Raw genomic sequence first — 25,771 nt, forward strand, 5'->3', positions numbered from 1 at the left:
TAAGCAAAATATACACAATTCACATGACTGTGTGTCATACTTTGGGGACAGTAAGTAAAATGAGCTTTTTGGATGATGAAAGTTCTTCACCACTCTAGCAAAATGTGAGTAAAGCCACACTGATTTGTTTTGATGATCTCCAATTTTCCCACCTGTTTTTCCATCCTGTGCCTGGAACCTGCAAATAAAGTACAGTTTACTCAATGCTAGCTAAGGCCTGTGTTACTCACCTGTTTATTTTGGAAGGGAAGAAGGTCAGATGGATGCAGTGSATTCAAATGCACTCAGTCAAGGCTGTTTGAGTGTTAATGCTCTGAACTCTCCAGGGTGAACCCATCACTTTCTGCGAAGAAGCGTTCGTGTCCCACCGCTCCTCTGTGATGAGGCAGTTCCTGCAGAATGCCATCCAGCTSCAGCTCTTCAAGCAGGTACTGCCCTCATGGAGAAGCAGATTCTGTWACAGTTTAGGTGGGGTTTGGAGGGCTCTTTCTGTATCCCTTGATCCTCTAGTGCAGCACCTCAATTCCTATCTGCTGACATCTCAGACTCAGGTRCTGAGGCTTTCTGTATTTTAAGAGGTAGATGCATTTTCCTACTAAAAGATCTTTGAGCTCAGGGGTTTCTCTTCTCTGAGTATATCTAGACCCAAAGAATAYATCTCACTGTTAAACATGGAATTACTGCTTCATGGCAGCTGAAAACATTGACATGTAGCCAAACATGAATGCTGGTTTTAGCAAAGCCACATGCCTTTGTGCAGTGGTCAACATTGTGCCAATTTTGGTGGTTGAGTCCCTACCCAATACAAATTGAGGTTRTTCCTGCTAATGAAGGATAAAGCCTTTCCGAAAAGATGAAGAATGGAGTGGCTGATACATTTCTGTCTTTTTTCACTGATGCAGTTCATTGATGGRCGTCTGGATCTCTTGAACTCTGGTGAGGGCTTCAGTGATGTGTTTGAAGAGGAGATAAATATGGGAGAATATGCAGGTAAGAAAGGCCTTATTTTAAGGTAATTTCAGACACTTTTGTTGACTTAGAATTTGTGGGTTATCATGATGTGGTTGGTCATTGCTGCTAGGTAAATAGCTGAGCCTTAATGAACCTGGTAGCCTGAAGTGTCTTAAATTTTTGTTCTTTCCAAGAACTTTGAATAATGTAGTTTCAGTAATGCCTGTTCAGTCTTACAAAACCTCAGCTTTACCACTTGAATAAAGTATAACAAGAAGAGTTTCTCCTAAAAGAAAGGGCTGGCTGTCYTGTTCTGTCCATGCTCCCAGAACTACTAACTGCCAGCACTTCACAGTTTGAGCTTGTTTTCTRTTCAGCAGAGGGTTACATTTGGTTTGTTTGTGTGTTTTATTCCATGTAGGTAGTGACAAACTGTACCACCAGTGGCTGTCCACAGTGAGGGTAAGCACACGAGATCCTGCCAGCACACCCTGTAACTTGTGGGCCCATTGTGGGAACCCTGTCCTGCCAACATGCAGAGCTCAGCTGGGACCAGCCCCAGCTTGGCTCAGTATCATCTTAATCATTTGGAATTATACATATTACACAGAATTGGGTAAAACCAGAGCGACATTCAGTGTGGTTTTACTTGCGTCTTTTCTTTAAATTTGCCCTTTTAATACTCAGCTCTGCTAATAAGCTTAATGAATGCTCTGTTATTTTTAGTTAAGAATTGTGGATTTTAGATTGATGTTTGCTTTAAAGAGCTTTGATAACACTTCTTCTCTTGTTACTATCATTATAGAAAGGAAGTGGAGCCATTTTAAACACAGTAAAGACCAAGGCTAACCCTGCCATGAAGACTGTCTACAAGTTTGTAAGTACTGAGTACTGGGTTACTACTGAGATAAGAGTCTAATTACARTTCTGTTTTAACCTTTCAAATGAGATTCAAGACTTCCATCCATTTTTATTGGACTCACAAAATTACTCAAAATATGCATTCATTCAAATTTCAAATTTAAATGAAAAAGTTATTTTAAAATTTCAACTTAATTGAAATGCAAAGGACAATGGGAACTTGTGATTTCTTTTGAAAGTACAGATGATGAATTCCATTTATTACACAGAACTCTTTCTGGGAAACAGTGCCTGTGTGCTCTGCTAAGCAGCTCTACCATCTCATCATTGCTCTGTTGGAAATCATTGTTACCTCAGCTTTCCCTGCTTGCAGCTTCGTCGAAAGAAGGGAATCCTCTCATTTTCCAAATTGTTTCCATTTTTTCTAAAYGTCAATTAATTTTCCCTAGAGATTTCTTATACCTGCTTATTTAGAGCCCAACTTACTGAGTTATTCTTTAAATGGAAGTGTTTTCAGTGCTGTTAACAAACAGCTGGTGTGTTGCTGTGCTGTCGTGTGTGGCTGCCAGCTTCACTCTGCCAGATCAAACAGCACAGAAACAAGATAGGATTTCTTATATGCTCAGTTCTGGAAAATAATGCTACAAAAAAACATTGAGATAACGCTTCAAACTTTGCTTTTTTCCTGCCTTCTTTCAGCCTGAGAGAGGAGTAGGATGAGATTGGCTTTATTGAATGGAACGGGCATCCAGAGCACTGTGGGGAGAGTTTGCAGGCTCACTGCCAGCGTGGAAGAATAGAATTTTATAGCAAACATAAATACTTACAAGGGAACACTGAGGCTGTGGAATACAAAAACAAAGAAGGATGTCCATGGCTTCAGAATAGGGAAAATGCAATTTTTGCAACAAAGGTCGGGTGGTGTTTTTTGTTTATTTGGGGTCTTTTTAGCTTTCTGTTAGTTTTAATGTGTTTTCAGTATCCTTTTATATTTTTTATTGCCATTTTTATAAACTGAAAACAAACTTTGATMCTGCTAGAAATAGAAGGGAATTTTAACTTAAATTAATTTTTCATGCAGGCAAAAGATCATGCAAAAATGGGAATAAAAGAAGTGAAAAACCGCTTGAAGCAAAAGGTACTTGAAGTTCTTATTCAAAATGTATAAGCACCACATCTGAAATCCTTAGCCACTGAAAGCATGATGTGATCAATAGGAAGCTGTTTGATACAGTGTTGTTAGCACACTTCAAAATGCATTACCAGCTGTCCCGGATTTTTCACACTTATAAATATTCACAGACAAAAAAAAATTGTCTTCAAATACATTAAAGCTCTGACTTAAACCCACAAAAGCCAGAAAACTGAGTGTTCTGTTTGGAGTTGTSTTGCTCCTGTCCTTTCGGGCACTGTGGAAAGGGAGCTCTTCCCTACAGTCCTGGCAGTGAACTTTTTGCTAATGGCAAATTGTTACTTTTGCAGTAATCAGTGAAGAAAAATTGCATCATGTCTRTCTGCTATTGGGAAGGGGATTTCTGCATTCCTTAAATCTCTGCTGCAATACTCAGACAGGAGGGAATTTATTAGCATTGGTGTCCAATTGGAATTATTGCAGGAAAAAATACTCAAACTGTTTGTTTTCCAAATCTGTGTGTGTTTGTAAACAATTCCACAGTGCTCCGCTGTGTTTGGAGGATGTGTTATCCAATCCCAGGTGCTCCTTTTAGACCAGAGGAATGGTCAGACTGGCACACCCCTTATGAATAGTGGGGTAACTCTGCCTTGGGTTATTGCAGATGCTCTCTTCATTCTGTGATCAGAGCTTGCAGAGTCCCTGGGGCAAACCGACCTGCAGAAACAACTGAAGTTTTTATTCAGAAATTTGTATTCAATTTGTTGCATAGGAGTTTGTTTGGTTTTTTTTTAATCTGTGTCCTCTCTGTAAATTTCTTCTCTATATTTCTAGACCATCCTCTAAAGTTAGGGCTTCAAAAGTATTTGTGGGTGGACAGAAATGCACCAGAGCCTGTTCCTCCAAAGGGGTTTCCATGCAGCYGAGCTGCAAAGTGAGGAATTACCTGCGTACATTGCAGCTGCTGTTCCCTCTCTAAATACCCCAGTTCAAGGCTGCAGGTTCTCAGGGAAGATAAAGTTGCCTCAGATGCTTTTGTGCCATTTTATTTTATTACACTACATTATATATRACCACTATAGGTATAATTTGGAAATAATAGAAACATGAAGGAGTTTTCTGGTATATAGATTTCTTTATGTCGTTCCAYGTGTTTCATTTCTGGACGTAACCTTCATAAATAATAAAATGTTTGGCCTTCTTRTGTGTGTTTCTAAAGCAGTTGGAGCTCTGCAACATGACCAGATTTTTTCCTGCATTCTAAATGCTAATAGAATTGTGTGCTGTTGTGTGACATTTGTATATGAGGCTAAGAAAAGCCTCTTTCAGTCATTGCTTTGTTTTATCATTATGTTGTCCTCCTGGTCTGTCAAGCAGCGAACTTCTCTTTAAAAAACACACATAACATTTACAACTAAATGGCCCAATTTTGTTTCACCTTCCTTATTATTTGGTGTTTCTGTAAGTGGGATGCTTAAACATGATTGTTCAACATAGGCTTTCACAAGAGCTTAAAAGATTGCTGTGAGTAGTAGACACACACTGCTCTACCTCTCCTTTCTTTATTATTCCGTCCTTCTCTATCCGATCCTCTTCTCTGTGTAAATGCAGACAGAAAGGTAATTTTAAGATTAGAGATTGTATTTTTAAAAGTGATAAAAATAGCAAGCGTTGTTTTGATAACCCTTATTTTTAATCTAAATGTCTGCTGCTCCATTGTGGGTCTGTTATGCACAGGTCTATTAATGCATCCTCCTCAATTTTCATGTAAGGGCATTGTGTTTATCCTGTGTTTCCTCACTAGCTCATGTGAATGTTAACTGACTGACATTCTGCTATCATTAAATACTTTTTTTTTTTTTGCCAAATTTGGGATGCTATTCTTTCATCTTCTTAGAGCAMCCTAAGGTTATTTTTAAGCTGAACTTACTATCCACTGCATTTTAACATACTATTTTCCATTATTAATACAGAAAGTATGCAGGCCTCTGCTAAGGGAAAGTCAAATATAAACATCCCTTTTCCAGTTTTTGCTGCCAAATCTGAGCAGCTTCTGTACAAGATAGAATTTTAAAATGCAATAAAGCTGGAGGTCTGCTTCCTCCAACTCTGCATAGCAATGGTGACCTCTTAAATATAATCAAGAGCCCATTTTGCCCTTGGTCTGCTCCAGTCTTGGGTTTGAATTGCAAATGAGAAATGCAGGATTGACCTGTTGAGAGGTCACTGTGGTGTGTGTAAGGTCCTTCTTTAATATGATAGTGGAGATTGAATGGGGCTCCATTTCCATCCCTTGTTCATTTGTGGTGCAGTATTTCAAAGCWACAGAAATAGGTTTCAGAGGATTCTTATGAGTGAGAGCAAATAATTGTTAATAGATACAGTCTGGTAGCTTTATTTTATATCTGATACAGTTCTTTTTTTTTTCCCCTCTTTTTTCTTTTTCATTTCCCTTTTTTTTTCTTCCTGCAAAGCTGCCTTTTTCCATTTCACAAATGGACCGTGGTGGTCAAGTCCCTCCGTTAGTGGCTCATTTGAAGCTTAACTGCATAGAATTAGGRAGAAGGAGGAATGTGAATGGTACCGTCCTCAACTTTCAGTCAGGAGAATGGAACTTACTGAAAGCTCGGGCTAAGACAATTTATATAAATGGTTGGGCACTTGGCATTAATGTATTCAACATTATTTTAGTTACTAGAGCCATGTGTGGCTCTAGTTATGCCTGGTGTTCTAGAAACAACTCATTTAGAGCTTTATAACAGACCTGCACAATGTTCAAGATGCTCATATCTTGCTGTGTTTTGCTCCTCTACCCAGTGTTTGCAGTCCATTTCAAAATTTAAGATCAGGTTTCAGTTTTTTAATTCAAATGTGTTTTCAGTTTTTTAATTTAAATGTGTTTTCATTGAAAGTAGAAAACAAACTTCTGTGGATGCCTTTTGGGGATGTTGAAAAAGTATAGAGGAATCAAATAATTTAGTTCTCACATTTTATTAAGCAATTTTAAAAAAAATTGTTGTCGTTTCGTTGGAAGTGTGTGCGTCAAACAGAGTGGAAGTAGACTTTGGGAACATGTTATCTTTTATATGCAATTATATCATCAGAGAAGTAGAGCCAATCTATAGCAATGAAAGCTCAAGGATTTGTAGTGATCGTTACACATCTGAGGGGATTTTGCATAATGCCTTAATCTCTCTATCATTTATCTCCTCCCATTCCCCTCATGTCCAAACTTTGGTGTCCTTTTTCCATTTTTGGGTGAATTTCCTTGGGAAGGTGCTTTGCTTCCCATTGATTCCCAGCTGTGTGCTGCCTTGGTTGGAGCCCCAGCTCCAGGCGGGGCTCAGCAGGGCTGGGAGCGTTCCCTGCTCAGTGCAGGTTGGGTGGCCCTGGGTGTGCTGGAGCTCTGGCAGCTCCAGGCACCTTTCATATGAAATATGGCAATAGGATTTGTGTTTGGTGGTATTACAGGGAATGGTGCTGCCACAGGCTGTGTGAGCCCCAAACTGAGCACGTCCCTTGACTCGGTGCTGTCTGGAGCTGCAGTAGGAGTTTGACAGACACTCAGGTTTCTTGTCACTGTATTGTTTTGGGGCTCTTAGTTACTAATTCGGTGGACTTTGTTGTACTTTTTCAAGACAAGGTGACATTGTGCAGCTGGAGGGCGGGAGGTGGGGAGGGRGAAGGAGAAAAAGTTTTTCTCTCTAGCTTGACCTTACAAGTTGTTAATTCCCCACGATCCTTGTGACCATATTGGGGAACCACTGCTCTACCAGCTGGATCTAAAGAGGGGTCTCAGCTTCTSTGTGGAGCAGACAAAGCCCCTTAGAAAGTCCATCCAGCTTTTTGTTTCATTTGACCTAAACACATTAGGTCAGTGTGTGTCCAAAGGAACCATTTCTAATTGGCCATCAGCTTACACGGCTCATTATTGTACCTGAGCGAGCCAGGGGCTCGCAGGGCCGRGCCAGAGGTCAGGGAATCAAAGCCCTGCCGGTGGCAGCAGCCACCCTCAGGTCAGCCTTGCAGAGCTCCAGCCTGTGCAGCCTCCTCTCCATATTTACCCAGCATTATTTCCTTGGCATTGTTGCAGAGATGTGAGCTTTGGGGCCCACTGCGTWGCAGACTCTTTCTCAACTCACTTTCAAACTCTTTGCTCCTTGTCTGATTCCTGGTGTCTGCAGGCCTTTGTTTTTTTTCAAAACCTGTTCCACACCCCGTGCCTGCACTTGCCAAGTCCTCTAACCTGGGCTGGTGGGTCACTTCACTTCTGGAGATGAGAGCTAATGTCAAAGCARACAAAAAGGATTCTGCCAGGCAGCCCGTGGTGTTGGGCACCCTCCTGGAGACATACTCAGTGCACACAGACTCCAAGATGAAATGCAAAGCTAACTAAACCCTGAGTTCCATCTCCTCTTGCCACTTCCACCAGTAATTGTTCTGCTATGGATAATTCTGTGCAGTATATTAATGGAATTACTGTGTTCATTTRGGTTTACAATAAGCAGAATGCCCTGTCTCTGGGCTTCTGTTGAATTCATTTCTAAAACTGAAAATCTGAGCTATGTTTTTTTTCTCCACATGCRCTTCCTGGCTTTTGTGTGTTTAAGTCAGACATTTGACTGAATATCCTGTTTGCACCACTGGTACTGGGAGGAGAAAGGGGTTRTGTACGAGCTCTGATGGATGAAATGTTCTATTCTAATGATGTTTTCTTTTCTGTACTTTGGTGTTTTTTTCCCCTAACATCCAAATTGTTAGTCAACATTATCCTCTAGTGTCTCCTTTGTGCACCTTACCCCCACTCAGGAGTGTTCCTGGCCATGCTATTCACCTTTTCCTACCACACAGGACATTGCTGAGAACGGGTGCTCGGCAGCGCCGGAGGAGCCTCTGCCAAGGACGGCACCATCGCCACTGGCTGAGAAGAAGGACCCSAAATTAAGAGAGGACAGAAGACCAATCACAGTACATTTTGGTCAGGTAGGTCTTAGTGTAAGGTTTTTCTCAATCACGTCACTCAGCAAAAATGGTTCAGAGAAAAGTCATGATAACAAATACAATAAACATTATTTTTAGTCACTGAATTATGCTATTTTAATTTTATTTCTGTTGTATCTGTTTAAAGGGGATTCCAAAACCTGCTTTTTCTGGAGTTTACTGTTTCCTTTTGTTCACATGATGATTTGGAAGAAAATGAGCCATAAGTGAATGGGGGGTGAAGCATAATTGTTGTAGCAATTTTATGAACTGTTTTGTGGCTTTTTGAGCATGCAAGGTGCTACAGCCCCCAAGACAGAGGGTGTAGAATTTAAAATGTCCTCTGTTATCTAGCCAGATCATTAGTGTCAATATGGAACATCCTGCTATTAAAGCATTTGAGCATTCTCTGAAAATTAAATGCAATGAACTAAGATGGAAAAATCAATTAATAGCTTGTTAGTGTACTCTGTATTCAGTATTGACAGCKGAGCTGTTCACATTAGTTACTCGTGTAATATTTCTTTTGATTTGTCTGCAAAACAGAGAGTTTTCAGGGTTTTAATGGCYAGCTATTTAGAGAATGTTGTAGTTGCTGTTGATTTTCATGAAAAAACATCCAGTATTTATTATCAGTTTGCCAGTGTTCCCCTATTAAGTATAGCCTGACTCCAAAAATAACATGATTTGCATTTACAGTTCTCTTTTCTTTTACTGTATCTGTTCTTTACACTGTTCTGACTGGAAAACAGGAGGGAATATCTGATTCTTCTAAGGAAGCAAAGTGTAATTTTGAAGCAATTGTAAAACATTATAAAATGTGAACAAACCAGAATTTTAGAGAAGTGTCTCTGAATAGAACCAGTTGGTGTGGCTGCACTGACTGTTCAGGTGTTAGATGGGGCTACCTGAGGTCTGAGCAGTGCTCAGAGCAGTGTTGTCTGTATCATTTTACAATTCGATTTATTTCTTTCAGAACTTTCACCACTGTGCTAAATGTAAGTTCTCGGAGACTTTTTTTAAATCAGATTCTCTTCCAATTAAGTACTTGCAGTAGAGATTTATTTTTCCTTTACTCTCTGTGCCAGTACCGTTCAGAGGAATTGGGGCTACTGGAGGAGTGCAGCCATCTAGCTCCAGCAGGGACATGTTACATTGCATGTGAAGCAGTCAGAAATCACRTAATATTACAATTTATTTTCAGTTTTTCCTTTTAGATTTTTGTGACCGATGGATGGTTCAAACATTATGGTAGATTAATGAAATATATATTTGAGTGGTACATGCAAATTGAAATTCATGAGGTTTTTTAACAGTCACTTTCAAAATTTTTAATGATYACTTTTTCTGTTGCAAAAGAAACAYGCATCTGCTTTCCTAATCCCTGGCTGTAAGGAGAAGCTCACTGGCTAAATGCTTGTTGCTGTCATTACTTTACAAATGTTGGTTTCCAAAAACTGATTTGACTTAGCAGTTGTAGGACTCTGTCACTCACAGCCTTCGTCCTGGCACAGGTCTGCTTTTCCTGATAGCCCAGTGCCAAAACAAAAATGAAATCATACTTTTATTCAAAAGGAAAAGATGTTCAGGTTTATGAAATATAGATTAAGGCTTTGGGGAGGAAAAAAAGGAGCAACATTTACTGTTTAAATGGGAGATGGCTTCTAACTCGTGATTAAAGGCAGAGATTTTAGTGTCAGTTTTAACTCTGTCTAGAATACAGAAGGTGGGAACAATTAAAAAGGCACAAGAACTCTGAAATCAGGGCTGTTTGTGCATTCACAGCTCTCATAAACTGCAGAGGATGAAAGAGGCTTTTTTTCTGCTTGTCAGGGGCTCTCTGGGAGCGCAGCATTGTGCGGGGCTGGCGGAGAGGTTTAAAATGCAGGCGTGCGGTTGGGGTCAGGGCCCGCGCTCGGGGCGCTCGGCGATGCAGGGAGCCCGGCCCAGCGCTGCAGCGGGAGCCCGGCAGCCGCCGCGCGGCCTCTAATTGAGACGTGCTGTCAAAGTGACAAACACATTTGCATACAGTCTATTTATTTTCGTCGGAAAGGTCTGCAGTCTGCTGTTGGTTGAACATTCTTAATCAGCTCGCTGTAAGTGAGCCGGCAGCGAGCTGTCCTGTGCTGGGTGCTTCTCTTCATTACATGACAGATTAGCTAAAGGGGGATGGGCTAGAGAGCCAGCAGCAACCTTTAATTTTAACTCATTATCTCTCACCCTAGAGTGAGGGAGTTGCTAGCTTTCCAAACACAGTTGTGTATCTGCAGTTGTTAGGCTACAAAAATATCYGTAAAATATCTTGAAATGCCTGTTTGAAAGCAGAGCCCCTCAGTTGATGGTTCACCAAAATTTGGCAGTAATTATCTGTCTGGGGGAGATTCTGTATGTCCTGGCTCGTCTTGGTGAGTGGTGWCTGGGCATCATTGGAGAGCCTTGTTTATTATGGAATTGTTTAAATGATGCTTTCTGTAATACTAAGACATTGTGAGAAAGCTCTCCTTCATGGTGAAAGGAAGGGTTTTGTCAGATAGCCTGGGGCAACGCAGTAAAGATTTAAACCAACTGTCCTTGGTGGGGACCACTGCTTTTCCTGGGTGGAACTTCGCATGCTTTACCCAGGTGTACCTTTCCTGTTGATCCCTGGATTGACCAAAAACAGGAACTGTCACCACAGGCTCTGGGACAATGCAAGTGCACTCAACAAGTAGCAGGAGCAGTACAGGAGGCTCAGGGYTTAATGAGTGGAGGGAGAGAAGAGGAAGTAGTTTTCAAGCCAAGGCCAAGATTCCAATGAGAGGTTTGTAGTACTGAGTAATGCTCCATGTTTTGGGGAAGAGTAAGGTTAATTATTATGAAAGATCCAGTGGTACAGAGAACATCTTTTGTGGCCCTGGGCTGATGGTTGGACTTGATGATATTACCAGACTTTTTCAACCTTAATGGTTCTATGAATGTCCTATTACTTGCTTTCTTCTGATTTTTGTCTTAAAACCTGACCAAAATGTCCTTAAAGCATTGGAACACATGGTGCATATTCCACTGCCAGAGCTGTCCTCAGGATCCTTCCCAGTGTGGCAGGCAGGGCATGCACTGGGAGCCCAGTAACCCCTTACCAGGGCAGAGTGAGACACTAATGCAGGTGATGTGTGACTCAGGGGTTTGGAGCTCTTGTTTCCATGCCTGCACCTGTAGGTAGAACRCATGTATCTGTGTTATATTTGAGCTGTTTGGAGAATAAACACTACACAGTGTCATGGTGACTGTTCTGTACAGRTTTCTTGTCCAAGAAAGCAGCTGTTGGGGCTACTTTGGCAGGACCCACAGAGTTCGTACAGAATTGGTACCTGTGCCCAGTCTTCTCACCAGTCTGGGAGGAGTGAGCACACAGGATGAGCCCAAGGGCTTTAAAAACTAACCTACACTTAGGAACATTCTYCCTTAGGAGTTTTCCCACCGTCAGTAGCACCACTGATTTAGTAAAATTAAACTAGCAAATGATAAGCTGCCAGAAACATCATTTGTTGGGAAAGGGAATCATTTCATTAGAAGCAARTGATCCTGGCAGTTCTGTACAGCTAATTGTGGCTGTTATAATTAGAATGTCTTTTGTCAGCTTAGCTGGGTTTATGTTTTCTATGGCTTGTTTTTATTTACCAGCAAATAGGATATTTCATTCCATTTATGTACCAAAAGGTGTAAAGCTTAAGAAAATACAAGAGAGTCTTCCAAGTGTATCTTTAGTGGAGGGATTCAATCGTGTTCCACCCYTGATGCAAACTACAGATCATCAGTGCTCTGGGGTGTACTGTAAATACCTGTGAAACAAATGGAAAATGCACTAATGTACTGAAACAGCTTGTCTGACTGTGGAAAGGCTTCTCTGGGTTTTCTCCCCAGCTCATTCTGACTGCTGTTAAACTTTTGCAGGCCACAGCATGGAAATTGCCATCTTATTTGCTGTTTTGARCCCTTTTGCTGTAAATGAATATGTTCATTTTTCCTAATCACAGTCTGCARTTGGACACACAGAGCAAACAGCTCTGCTTTGTAGGGCAGTGCTCTTCTTCCAGCAGATTAAATGGCATTAAGAGGTCAGGGGGAAGATGGGGGAACACCAGCCAGCTACATTCCAGGAATGCAGAGCTGAAACGCTGAGGCCAGAGGCAGCAGAGGAGGGATTATCTCCAGGGTAAAAGGGATGAAGTAGGGAAGGGAGGAAGGCTCCTTTGCCAGACCCTGTGACTCCCTTCACACCCAGGTGCATCGGAACAATAGCAGATTCCCCTGGATCACAGCAGGCATTGTGTGGCACTGAGGTAGAAACCAAAGGGGAAAGGGGAAAACAAGTTCATTTGCTAATATTCATGCAACTGTATGCTCTGGTTTCAGAGCCAGCTCCTCTCCTGGCCACTCTGAGCTGCTCGGACAATAGCAGAACCTTCATTAAGAAAATAAGCCTCCCTTCCACTCTTCCCCACGGATAAGCAATGTGGGTTCCCATTTCCTTTCTCTGGAGCCACATGTGGTTTCCTCCCTCTGTCCATTTGGTTCTTTATGGATTTAGCAGAAGTATAAGTTCTTTAAAATGATTTTGTCATCAGAAAGCATGCCTTCCACCCTCATTTTTTCTCACTCCTTTCTTTGCCTGCTCCWTTCAGGAAGGAATTCATGTTTCTCGGTAAAACTCACCTTGTGTGAAAGACAGATGTCTTGGCCTCGAGGTACTTGTCCATCTAATGTCTGCTTGAGACCACTCAAATGTCCCACCAAGTTCTCGGGGGGCAATGTTCTTAGTCAGAGGAGTAAAACCAATGTYAGTGGACAAGACAATGATGCACTGGATTGAAATTCTGCTTAGTGGTGTGCGGGATTCACAGAAATGGCAATCCATGGGGTGAAGTTAGGGAAGGCCTGCACTGGCCATGTGTGCCAATCTGGGACAAGTGTGAGCAGCACTTGCAGAGTGTGCCCACAGTCTCTGCCCCTCCTGTTCCCCAGGGAGCAGCCAGAGCTGAGTTCTCTGCAGCAGCAGAGTCCCTGTGGGCCCAATGCCATGCAGGAATTGGTGCTTTGCAGTGARATTGTGGCCCTAGTCTGCATCCAGCAGATGTGTTCAGCCACAAAAAAAGCACATTCCAGACTATGGCTTTTAGTGTTTTGCAGCTGTCTCGGTATTTCAAGCACTCCTTCCTCAGGGATGTTAGGAATCACTGTCCTGCCCTGTGTACATGGTGTCAGGTGCTGCAATGGCTGGATGTGTGAAGGGGACGCTGGCAGAGCCGACCTCCCAGGGCTTGTGACAAGCGACAGCAGCTGTAACATGTCTGCAGATTCTCCTTGTTAGTCCTGTTCTGCTGAGGAACCCATAAATATCTCGTAGAGAGGATCTTGGTCCGTCACTGCTGGCATGTGGAAGGAGAGTTGTGCTTTATAAATAATACATACGTAGAAAATAAATACATCAGTACATGCAAGGCTAACCAAATCACCTAGATTGACAACTTGAGGAGAGCTCGCAGTGTCTTATGGATGACTTGCTTCTCTCTCAATGTAGATCAGCATCCAGAAGCTTCTTATGTATTACTTATGAASTTGATATGTGTAGTAAGGCCAGAACTGTCTGAATTGACCTCTGGGCCACTGGATTAAACCAGGAGATTAAAGGCAAAGAATGTGTGAAATATATGATTCTTCTAAGTGCTGACCCCACTGTGACTGTTTRTTTGGCCAGGCATTTTTGGATTTGCCCTTTAGAGCTGGGCTGATGAATACCAAGTAAAACAGTTGTGAGTGCCAGGCTGCAGATAGAGGGTCCATGTTCTTCTGTGGGTGTGTGGGGAGAGGGTGCAMCCAGTTATGCAGCCTGGTTCGGTGAATGATGAAACAGGGAGTCATTGCTGTTTAGAGAGCTCCTTAAATGAAACACCATCTCTTTTTTGTTTTTCTTTTTTTTTTCCCTGTGCAAATATKCCACTTGCTAGAGAGGAATAGCTGTTAAGAGATAATAAGGGATATGTCCATTTTCCAACATTTTCAATCATGTGGTTTACATGATCTCTTTGATTTGAATTCCAGYATCAGGACTACAGAAAGCCAACRTAAAGCTGGCAAAATGACCAGTTAAAAAAGAAAACACACACAAACCAGTGTGGCTTTTTTCTTTAAATTTAATATTGCACTGCTGGATTTTCTAGTATTTTAAATGAAAAATATATGTAGTTAGCTCCATGTTGACAATGTCCTTGAGGATTTGACAGTGAGATTTTCCAGCAGTTGCTCTTCGTTAGAATCCTGGTGGTGTTTAATAAGGCAGCCAAACTGCTGGCACCTCGGGCTCGTGTTTGTTCTCYGAGGGCTCGGGGCTGCTGCAGTAAGCACATCGACCAGGGCTGATCATTACAAGGGCGTACGCCACCATGAATAAAAATGTCACACGTTCTCCCATCTCACAGCGGTACAAAATGTCAGTCCTGTCAAACAGACATTGCAGGTAGCAGTGAGCAGTCAGTACAAATTGGGAAGCCAAATATTCCCCCAGCTTTCTGATATTCTTCATCTGAAGCAGAAGAAAAACAGTTGTTAACCTATTAGCTGTGATTTTAAACGCTGCTGAGGTAGTAGATGGATAGGCTTTAACACATGGGGATAAATATATTCCTGGGGTCTGGGATTTTTTGCAACATGTCTCTCCATCCATGTATGTTGAGAAACAGAATAAAAACAAAGCACAGCAAAATGAACCTCATTTTGGTAGAAGTTCTCTGGAAATATGCACATAATCTCAGTGAGATTCTCTTTCACCCCTTCCTTTTTTTAGCTCTGTACAAAAGCCCTCCTTGCTGATTTGCCATAATCCAGACAGGGCCTGCTTCGATGAGTTAAGGGAGTTTTTCTTCCTGGTCCTGTCATTATGCAGCAACATCAGAGAGAGTTGGGGTTTTATGCTCCTTCTGGACAAATGAAGGTTGTGCTGCTTCAGGGTGAAGGCCCATTGTGTGATGGAGAGTCCATGGGATGGGTTAGTACATGGAACATCCCTGTGCATTCACTGAGTTACCTACCTAGGACTGAGGCACAGATATTGTCAGTGCAGGATTCTGCTGTTACTGCAGGGCCCAAAAAAAAAAACCTGGTGCAAGAAGTGAAGTGCAAAGTGGTGCCAAAATATCAAAGAAATAACAAGAAATTRTGCAAAGTCACCAGTGGTTGCCTGAGGGGCCAAGGAGAGCAGGTAAACGGGCTGCAGTTTTCTGTGTCACAGTAAGTATCTCAAAGAAATAGGCTCAAAGTCCATTCTCTGAGTAGATGTTTCTGTGGTTTTTCTCTGACACCTTCTTAGAACAAAACTTGGTGAGTGTGTGTGTTTAGAGTAGTGAATTGGTAAATGAATCCCTGGCCCAAACAGTGGTGAGTGCTGGAGCAAATTGCCAAGGAAGGCCCAGCGAGGAGCAGGAATGGCAAAGCTCTGCAGGACCAGAGCAGAGCAGTGGAAAGGGGAGCAGCAGAGCCCTGGCCTGCTCCTTGCTTCTGTAGTTACTGTCTGCAGCAGGAGCCTTCCTTATCCAGGGCCTCACTATACCAGAACAAAATGGAAACAACACGTGTGAGGCTTCTTTGAACCAGAATGGCTCTAAATGGGATGCAATGTTTTGTGTTCTGTGGGCACCTGTTTCCTCTGCTGCGTGTAGYTCAGTGTGCAGTGGCTTTCAGCCTGGTCTGCAGCACTTGGCTCYGTGCCAGGTAAATAAGAGGCTGTTGACAGGCATCTCCTTTGGAAAATGTCAGGAGTCCTCAAACTGCAAAGTGTCAGATAATAGCAGTTGAATGGTTATGGGGTGGTTTGCATTTTTTCAGAAGAACTGAGTGCACGTATAGATGGGAGGAGGTCAGGGTTGCTATTCAGCCGCTCAGCAGACAGAATGTGAGTGAGGAAAACTAAGTGGTCACAGTCTCAGATTTTACTGATACCACCTTCTGTGTGGTTTTACCCACACTTCTGGTTTGTGTAGGACAGGGACTTTCCKGTCACTGGAGCTAGGGAGTGATCAGAACTCTTGACAGTCTTTAACCACAGATACCATCATATTCCTCCCATCTGCATCACAGAACAACACATGCTACTTTGGGCATGGCCTGTTTAAGGCTCCTGAACACACATAGAAAAGTAATTCTTCCTTTTTTCTGTAGTTGCAGACAAAAGAAATAAGATACCATTCAGTTCTACAGGCTGGGAGTTTATTATTTAAGGCATGTGTTTTTAGAATAGCATCAGTTATCAACAATAATAATCCACGGTGGYGTTCCTGTGGTTCTGGGATTTTGGCTTTAGGGATTGCTGCATTTTTGCCAGGCTTCTTCTACCTTCCCAATCTACAAATGTGGCTTGAAGAATGAGGCATCTCTTAAAACATTGAGATTATTTTTATCACAGGACCCAGCAGATTTCTGTTGAAGAATTTCAGAGTGTAAATTAAAAATATATGCTCTAAAGCATACACAGTTCCTGTCATCCCAGTTTGTGAGCTGTTCGTATGGGAGCATGTAAAAAGCAGAGTGTGCTGTGCAGGGATCTGGATGGATAATAAAACAGCTGCCTCGTAGATTCCATCTGCTTTCTCTACTGAATCTTTTTAGGTACCAGACATTTTTCAGTGTTGTTATTTTCTCCCTTTTTTTTAATTGAGTGTTCACCTGAGGTCCGGCATATTCTCCCCAGTCAAGCACTGCAGGTCTCTTGCAGCCTGATCTGTGTAAGCCCAAGTTCATCCAGCACAGGGCATCTCTCTCCCTGGCTTATTGGCTTTAAAGTATAGCAGCAGCTTTCAAACCAGTCCTCTGTATGTGAAGGAAATAAGATGTTTATGTAGAAAAGCTTTGCTTTGGAAATTATTGGAACCACCTCACTGCTAATTGAGAAAGAGAAACCCTGCTTTCTCCACATCCTGACAAACCAGTTTCCAATTGGTTGTGCTTCCTCTATGCATTTCCTTCTGGTTGTGCTTGTTACTGCAAATGAACTAGTACCTCTAATTTATTCACAAGGCTCTGTTTTGAACGTCACTTTTAAAAAATCTCAGAAGACATCTACAGTTAGTTTGAGATAATATTCTGCTCATGAGCTGTTACCTCATAGACCAAAAATGATCCTTTAGTAATGTRTTCTCTAGTATAAAACCCTAAATAKCTGTTGTGAAAGTTCTTGGGTRTACAATAGCTACTTCATGAGGTGTGGGATCTATAATTTTTAAATACTATTTTGATAGTGTAAAGCTGAATACAAAATTTTTCTTGCTCCAGCATCTYATAGCTTAAAGTCACTTGTCTGATAATTAGTAAAGAAGAGCCAGATCTGCAGTCATAAAATTGGCTTTCTGCAAATTTTCTTTCGTGTTGTTTCAGAAGTATTTAGAACAAGACAATTAAGCAAGTAACCAGAGGAAAAAGGTATGCTGGTAAACAGCTCTTGGTGAGAAAGTGCTAATTTAGACATTTCTCCCCTTCACAGAAAAAGCCATAGTACATACATTTAGGATCATACCTACTACAGCAATTTAGCAGCTTTTAGCACTGTAGCCATGCGCTGGTTCGTGYCCATTCATCCCTGCAGCCCAGGTAATTAAGTTGATATTCCAACACAGCTTCACCTGCTGACCTTTTAAAAACAATGTGTTTTGCTGCATTAACAAATTAACTTCAAATCACTGGTTCTCTCAGTAAACACGGGCTGCACAGAGTTTGAACATACTTGCTTATCCCACTGTAATGACCGACAGGAACAGCAACATGGAAAGTGCAGCTCTGGGAAATGCMCTGTGGGTCCCTCCCGTCCTTCACAGCCCTGCTTTAAGCCGTGCTTAAAGTGGAGAGAGCCCTGCTGCAGTGGGGAGTTGTCTCACCCTGCTCTTGGATCTCCCTGAGGCTCAGCAGTGCAGTGTGTGGTACAGTACACAACAAACTCCATTGCTGGTAGCACTGCAGTGGATAACAGAAACTGGAATTCGAGTGTTGGATTTATTTGTGTTGTTACAAGCACAGAGGTCGCAGTTACGAGAGCTTACGCAATGCCTGTTTAGAAGTCCAGGAGACAAAAAAGTTTCTACACCTTTAATCTTTTCCCAAGGCAGCATTTCTGATGCTAGATTTTAGTGAGGGTGTTTTTGTATATCCTGGTCTCTATTTGCATAAATGTAGTTTAGAACACTTGGACCTCGAGGTCCAAGAATCCACCTTGAACATCTTTGTTGTGTCAGTGAATTTTGGCTGTCTGGTGTGGAGTGCTGCCCCTGCTGCCTTTGGTGTGCCAGGAGATGTTCAGCCCGGGCAGACACGGGTACTTGTTCTGCCACGGCATATCATAGGTAATAGATTTGTTACTGGTTTGGAAAAAKAAAATAAGAAAAAAGGCATTTTGTGAGGTGAGTATGAAGGTAAATCACRTGCTGTCACATGCTGATGCTGCTTTTGCCAGGACATCAGAGGTGCTTCCATGCAGGTGACTTTAATTCAGTCTCCACTTTGCTGCAGCAGCACAGACTCCGCCCGCCGCGCCCGCCGCCCCCAAAGATCCAGCGCTCCTCCAGGCCCGTGAGTAGCTGGGGATTGTTTCACTGGCACAGCTTAACACTGCCTGAGTTCCGCTCTTGGTAGCATTACTAAACCCTGGTAGTTTGGATTGTCAAAGTCTGCACAAAAGCCATGTGTGAATTATGCTCCTAAACTGCCTTCTCTCTGCTGCGGCACAGCCCTGGGACCCGCGGTTGTTCTGCTTTTCTCTGGCGAGCCCTGCAGCCCTCGGGCAGCTCTGCAGGTAACTGGGGCTGCTCTGGCCACATCTGGTTTGACTTTTGCGGTGATCTCTTACACACAAAGCCCTGCTAGAGTGGCTGGCAGAAGTTTTTAGCCAGTGAACTTTTGAAGACTTGCACTGAACTCAAATATGAACGGAAGCAGAAGTCTGAAGCGAAAATATTTATTCTCTGCAAGTTATGCTTTAAATTAATTGGGGATGCTTAATTCTTCTCCATGGGACAGATGTGTGAATAGACATGAAGAAAGCAAGCTCGGTCTTTGGTGGTAGAATGTTGGCACCATGTTGTGGATGACCCACACTGGGTAATTCCATGGTGTAAAACAAAGGCACAGCAGCTTGGCCAGAGGAAGGGACTCCTTCATGGAAGAACTGCACAGAAATTATTGGCAGTGCAGTACCTGTAGTGTGTTAGGTAGGGATACCTTATCTCAGCAGTTTTTCGCCCCAAACCCTCACTTTAGGATAGTTTTTTTACCTATGGACTATGCAGGATTGCATTAAAACTGGAGACTCTGCTGGGTCTGCACAAGATTATTTTTTTTAGAGGCACAGGCAAGAAATATCATTTAAGGAGGGGTGTTGGGTTTTGCCACAGTCCTCAAAGATATTTGTGTGTATTCATGACTTCAGCTTTATGAATATAGTTCCCCCAAATTATCTTACTTCTTGCTTCCTTCTCCATAAACRTACATGCATAAGAAAGAGAGAGATGCAAGTTTTCAAATCTAATCTTGCTAAAACTTGTTAAAATGTGTGTTGGATGAGCAGGTAACTGGTTAACAAGTGCAACTGGGTGTGTGTTTTAACTTTTGATCTCTGGTGCATGTTCCTGTGTGACATTTCAATGGCATGTGTTTCTTCTCCTTCCTCTTTTTAACTCTGGGTTTTTAGCTTTACGGAGTTATTTATATGGATTTTTCCCCTGAAGATTTCTGTTTTCTGTATTTCAAAAGTAGCATTGATTATGTGTGTTCTCTTAAATGCAAYGGGCATGGGAGACCCTTCCAGACATGTTTTGCTAGAATCAGATTTCCCATGTACTGTGTGGTTTCTGCAGTGCTTCCATGCCCTCGTGTTCCACATTTGGCASGTGTGAGGGGGCATGTTGTGATTCCTCTATAGCAAAGTTGCTGAACTGTATTGTTCAAATGGAGTCATTTATTATGTGGAGGTCTTGTTAAGACTGTTTAATCTCCTAGCTGTAGTGTATTAATAGTCCTCCCTGTGACATGGTTGATTCAACTGTCTTTGCTCCCAATGTGATTGATAAAAGGTTGGAAATGTAATAATGAAAGCGCCTGTTGCATTCCTCTGGCTGTGTCAGTAAGTGGAACAGAAAGGCTTCATTCATCAAGAGGAAATTCAAGATAAATGTAAATGATTATAATCAATCCCAAAAATATGCTTGTACCAAATATATATAAATTTGTTGTTGTTCCTAGCTGTTATTTGGCTTTTAATAGTTGCAACACAATTCTGTATGTTTAAATAATATTTTGTGCAGGCTGCTTTTTCCCTCTCAGGCTTGGCAGCTCTTACAGAGGTGGGTATCAGCAAGTGATTTATCCTGGTCTTGTRCACAAGCGCTGAAGGAGGAGACTGGGTCCCTTTGCTCCTCCAACAGGGCCACATAATACCACAATTCCTGAGAAATACTTCRTGCTGCTAGAAGGAATCCATGGGCACTAGTGCTTGCAATATGAGTAATTGCTAATAATAAAGCCAAAAACACAGACCAAAGAAAGGTTAAGGAAGCAGAACAGAGATGTTCTTTGCATTCTGCTGCTTTGGAAATGAGTGGTGGTGGTATTATGAAAGAGGGAGGGTTGTTGCTTCTAATTAATGGAGATGTGTTTGGATTAATAGTGGCTGTTTGGAAACTTTATTCAATTAGAAAAAGTTAAAATATAATAATTATGCATAAAGTTGATGGGGACAGTAATAAGMACATTGAACATTTCTGTCCTGGAAGTTTACCTTTTTTTTAGGCTGTGTGCTCACGTAATTGGATTTCTTTGATACTTTTGTATTTGATAAGCGTTTAACCTTGCCTCTCTGGCTATGTGAGACTCAAAATCCAGCAAGGAATTGACTTGATTCCTGGCTTTTCCCTGCAGTTCCCYGAGAACGATGCTCTAAATCCCACTTAGTTTTGTCACCCCGCTCTGCTCTGGGCTGGGGGCCCTCAGAGCCATCCCAAACTCTCGTGTCTCCCCCTCCTCAACAGCACACCCACCCAAAAGGTGAAAGTGTTCCCAGCACGCTGACAGGCCAGCTTTACACATCAGCTCCCAGCTCCCATTTAATTAAGCAGCTTGCTTTCTTCCTCTCTTTCCCTTTCTCCTTGGTGCTCTCCTCTCCCCGTTGCTCCTGCCTGTCCCCCCCTCTCCCGCACTCCTCTCGGCGCTCTCTCCCTGTTTTATCAGCCCTAATGAAGCAGTATTCTTCATCGATCCTGCTGATTGCCAGCCCATTCCTTTTGTTTGTTGGCACCGAGCCATTCTGCYGCGCTCTGACAGCTCAGCTCCTCTAATTAGCTCTGTTGTTCTTTTCCCCATGTTTCACCACGTTGCAAGTTCAGTTGAAGTTGCCACAAACTTAATCCTTCCATTCCTGCCATAAATTCACATTCTTAAGCTGTCTTTATTGTAGAGAGGAGCAGCCTTGTGTGGGGACTGATCTCCAAGACCTTAACATCTGACCTTTTCATAAGCCCTTTTTCCTAAGAAATAGTGGCAATACAGCTCTGGATTTCTTCATCATATCTGCTGTGCACCATTTCCTTTGAAATGAAAATTCAATGCAATAATGTTGCTGCTATTTTCTGCATACTGGTGTGTAGGGCAGAAACACTACACACAATTTGGTGGCTTTCTCCTGGCAGGAAAATTGGGTGTTTATGTGCCTAGAAAAGAAAATTAAAAAACAAAGCTGGAAAGCCCCCTTACCCCCRGTAAATAATATTTTTTAAAAGCTTGGTTAGTCATCCCAGAGCATTCRGGCCGTAGACTCTAAACCGCCCCTTTCTGTTGCACCTCTTAAGGGAGCACAAGCTCTGGGAGGTCAGAGCTGAGGTGCATCCCCAGCTTTATTTGGGTGTTTTGGGATTTCTGTTGAGATTAGCATTGAGCTGAGCCAGCAGATCCAAGCCTGTTTCAGGTAGAGTTGTTCTTTCTCAACAAAACACGTGAAGCTGGTTTGTACAGCGTGCCCCTGATGCTGCAAATTCCCACATTTGACTCACAGGGATAAGTTCAGCMCAGGATTACTCACCAGTGTAGGCTGGCACATACACAGACTTGGAGCACAAGTGCTTATTCCTTTCCTTGAAATAAGGCTGGTTTGCTTGTGGAGATCCTGGTCAGAAATGAAGCTGAATTTCCATACAGTAGAAGGTGATGGATATGTATTTGAGATTGGGTTGGTAGCAACATCATCTTCCACAGAAAAGCTTTGAATTTYATTACAGACAACAAAAGATTGGCATAATACCAGGAGTGATAGTGACAGTATGGCTGCCAAGGGWTTGTGTTCAACTGCTGGATTGGAGGAAGCAAATTTTTAATGAATAATGGGCTGAGTTTTCCATGTTAAAACATTTACCCTAAGTACCCATTTTCCAGTGTTCCCTTACAAGTCCTCACCTGTGAAGTTGTGTTCCTAGGAGCAAGTGCCAGAAGGGTCGGGTGTCAGAGCTGAGCCCCACTGCCCAGTGCAGTGCCCAGGACACACAGACATTCCCAGCTTTGCTCTCTCCATTGGTTGCTCACGTTTAGGGATTCTCTTCTCCAAAATCCAACTAGTACCAAACAGGACACAGCAATACATTTGCTAATAGCAAACCAATATTKATAAGCATATGTGCCTCATGTGCAAGTGGTGGGTCCCTGTGGTTTATATTCATACTTTAGATTCATTGATGTATCCACAGTCATCTGTAACATCATTGTGGCAAAAAGACAATCCCTGYAGGAYWCTGRTGGTTCTCCCTGTCTGTTGTCTGTGCTGCTGGATCAGGGGAAGTGTTTGATGAGATGTCTCTGTGCGTGTCACAGGTTCGCCCCCCAAGACCTCATGTTGTTAAGAGGCCCAAGAGCAACATTGGAGTGGAGGGCCGGAGGACCTCMGTTCCCAGCCCAGAACAGTAAGTACTGTGCTGCTCTGCTTCTCTCTACTTGCATCAGCAAACAGCATGTCCATCTGCAACTAACCACAAAACACATTAGAAAATACTACAGATCCAAGTTAGTTTTTAAACTAAGAAAAAATTCTGATTTTTTGAAAAAAATTTTGGAACATTGTAGAGGAAGCGTGAAAAAGTAAGTGACCAAAGTTTGCKTATTGAAAAATTCTGGTTTGCAAGTTACACACACTCTGATCAGCCTCTTCACTGAAAGTTCATCTCTTTGTTGTTTTGTTTTGCACTTTTCTTTCAGGGAAACTGCGGGTCCCAGCCCTGCAGGTGCAGTGTTCTTGCCAGGCTGTGCCTGGAGGATGCAGAACTGTTTTACAGTGATGGCAGAAGGGGCTGTCTGACTCTTGAGTGCATGAACAGGACTGTGGTGTCTGTGTGGGCTCTGTGGTGAGGGCTTGTAGTGCTTCACTTTGCACAGTACCAGCAAATTCATCCCCTGGTTAGCTGCAAAGGGGAATGTTCCAAATCAGCTGTGTTGCTGCAGCCCATGGCCTCTGGACAAGAGGTGTTGGGTTCCAGTGTCTCTCGTAGGAGCACAGGCATGTTCTGGCACCGCCAAGGTTTTCTCAGGCACTTTCACTAATGTCACGTGTTCAAGGATTTTTGCAAAGAGGACAAGGTGTGTGTATTGCAGATTCCTGACAGTGCCAGAGTGGAGTTAGCAATGAGCCCTCAGGGGTGACCCTGGCCAGGGAATGGATGGATTGAACCATGGATGGTTGAACTTGGCAGCACAGCCCAAAGCACACTGCTGWGTGTGGCACACACTGGAGGGCAGCAGTGCATGGATTGCTCTTTCCAGCCACGCCAGGGTGGGGACACGCTCTGGCTTTGGCCTAAACTGAATGTGACTTCTCAGTTGTGCAGGATCTGTCCATTGTACAGTGGAATTTGGTTGCCCTCTTGTGGAGCAGATGTTGCTCCTGCAAAGGGCTGTGCTGGCCCTGCGCAGAGGTTATGGGGATTTTTAAACTAAAATAATTTTCTTAATATTTGATCTGATGACTCACTGCATGTAGGTGGAGGATAATTGAATCAATTTAACATTTACGTGTGTTCCTGTGGAGGATTCTGCATGCTTGGGTTCAAAAGCTGCTGGCATTCCAGTGTGGCTCACTGCTAAYGTGTATCTTCAATTCCTGCCACTATCAGACCACAGATAAACATAAACACGAATTATAAACATTATACCAATGCTGGAAATAGATTGTATTTTAATTATTTTATTTGGGTTTAGTTTATTGCTGTTAATTTTAGTGAATCTTTACAGTTCAGCTACTTTTGCAAATACAGAATTTTCATTATGTTTCCCACAAACTTTCTTCTGTCCCAATAAGAAGTAATTGTTGTGTAAGTGTTCTGAAATGGAAACAAGAGAGGTGTTGTCTCTTAAAAAAATTCACACTGTTTTCCTTCTTTCGCATAACACTAGAATGAGTGAAAACACCCCAATATATATTTTCACTTATTTTACCTGGTAGCATTGGAGGTTAGAAAACTTACGTCTTGAGTTACACATATTAATTCTTCTAATGTGTATAAAAGAGATATATTGTTTTTGGGATATCTCTGCTCATTTTCTAATCAGCCTTCAGTTAAAGCACAGGAGATCAGGAGCAGTAACTGCAGAGAGCAGCCAGGATCATGGCTCATGTCTGTTCTTAAACCAGTGTGTTTGCAAGAGCTAGAAAGAAGGACTGTTGTTTCCCCAACAGATTTTTCAGTGGTTTTTTTGTTTTTTTATTTCAATAAGAAGTTGGGGGTTTGTAGAATTTTGTCAATAATTCAAGGTTTGTGATGTCTAATTCTTAAAAATATGTCATGCAGTCTAAAATTTTTGGTTTTTTGAAAGCTCTTTTAGTGCTAAGGTAAGAGGAATAATTTGTAGAGGAGAGCTCAGGAAATGCCGGATTGCTACCTGGGGCAGCCTTTGACAGGTGGGATGTGCCTCCATAGACACAAATGAGTTGTTCACAGAAAGGTGTTGCATTTTTASCAGACAGGCAGCTTTTTCTGAGTTCCCTTTCACGGTGCAGCAGCTGGGGGTGGTGAAGGTTTTCCATGGCCTCGCCGAGCAGGGGGTCTGATACTGAGTGTGCAAGATCTGCAGGAAGCAATTCCAGGGGTAGGTCTGTGCTGTGTTCACATGGAACAGTTCCCAGGTAATCCCCTCAGTCCCAAGCCTCCTRTCTCATAGTGGCCAGAAAAAGCCCTTGCATCCAAACCCCTCATTCTCTGCATTTTACTGTCAAAGAGGGACAAATTCTTTAATTCCCTAGAGATCCTGTGTAGTTGTTCTTTAAAAAACTATGTCAATAAAAAAATCTTCCTTAAATCTGGGGATCCCTTTTTAGGCCAGTGATGACAAGTCCATACACCCGTTTGTACCATAATCTCAATAYTCAGGAAAAGGCAGTACTGTAATAAAATATACTAATTTAATTTTCTCATAACCAGAATATCCTCTAAAATTATTACAGAATTCTCCTTATTAATTCCCATATCCTGCACTTCCATTTTCTGTATACATATTTTTTTTCTATCTCAAGTACATTTAGGTGTCAATTAAATTTGAAATATCTACATTTGTCAGCATTTCATTTTTGGCCAGCATGATGTGCTGCTGATTTGTCCATGCATCCTGACACATGAAAAAAGCTCCCGAGATGCAGATCTTGCTCATTAAAACGGAGCCCTCGCTCCGGGCTGGTGCCGGCGCCGTGGAGCGCGTCCCGGCCGCGCGGTGCCGGGGCTGACACGGGGATGGTGGTGAGCGCCTGTCAGCGCTGGCAGCCCCGGCACGGAGCTCCGGCTGCAGCCTGCCACATGCTGGGGTGCC

General features: G+C 42.6%; 1 protein-coding gene across 6 annotated transcripts in view; it reads left to right on the forward strand.

Annotated features, from left to right (window-relative positions):
- Window positions 1–25,771, forward strand: part of DENND1A (DENN domain containing 1A) — a 149,248-nt gene that overhangs the window by 115,411 nt on the left and 8,066 nt on the right. For 2 of the 6 annotated variants that reach the window (XM_057372924.1, XM_057372920.1), the window contains exons 14-21: window positions 327–428; window positions 903–990; window positions 1,373–1,413; window positions 1,757–1,828; window positions 2,894–2,950; window positions 7,796–7,927; window positions 18,452–18,511; window positions 22,793–22,881. In XM_057372924.1, coding sequence (XP_057228907.1) covers window positions 327–428; window positions 903–990; window positions 1,373–1,413; window positions 1,757–1,828; window positions 2,894–2,950; window positions 7,796–7,927; window positions 18,452–18,511; window positions 22,793–22,881 — 641 coding nt within the window. The remainder of the gene's footprint in view (window positions 1–326; window positions 429–902; window positions 991–1,372; window positions 1,414–1,756; window positions 1,829–2,893; window positions 2,951–7,795; window positions 7,928–18,451; window positions 18,512–22,792; window positions 22,882–25,771) is intronic. The other 4 variants (XM_057372925.1, XM_057372922.1, XM_057372921.1 and 1 more) reach the window with 3 other exon arrangements.

The sequence above is a fragment of the Malurus melanocephalus genome, unplaced genomic scaffold, assembly GCF_030028575.1.
Source record: "Malurus melanocephalus ecotype Western Australia unplaced genomic scaffold, MMel_1.1 scaffold_181, whole genome shotgun sequence".
Taxonomy (NCBI): domain Eukaryota; kingdom Metazoa; phylum Chordata; class Aves; order Passeriformes; family Maluridae; genus Malurus; species Malurus melanocephalus.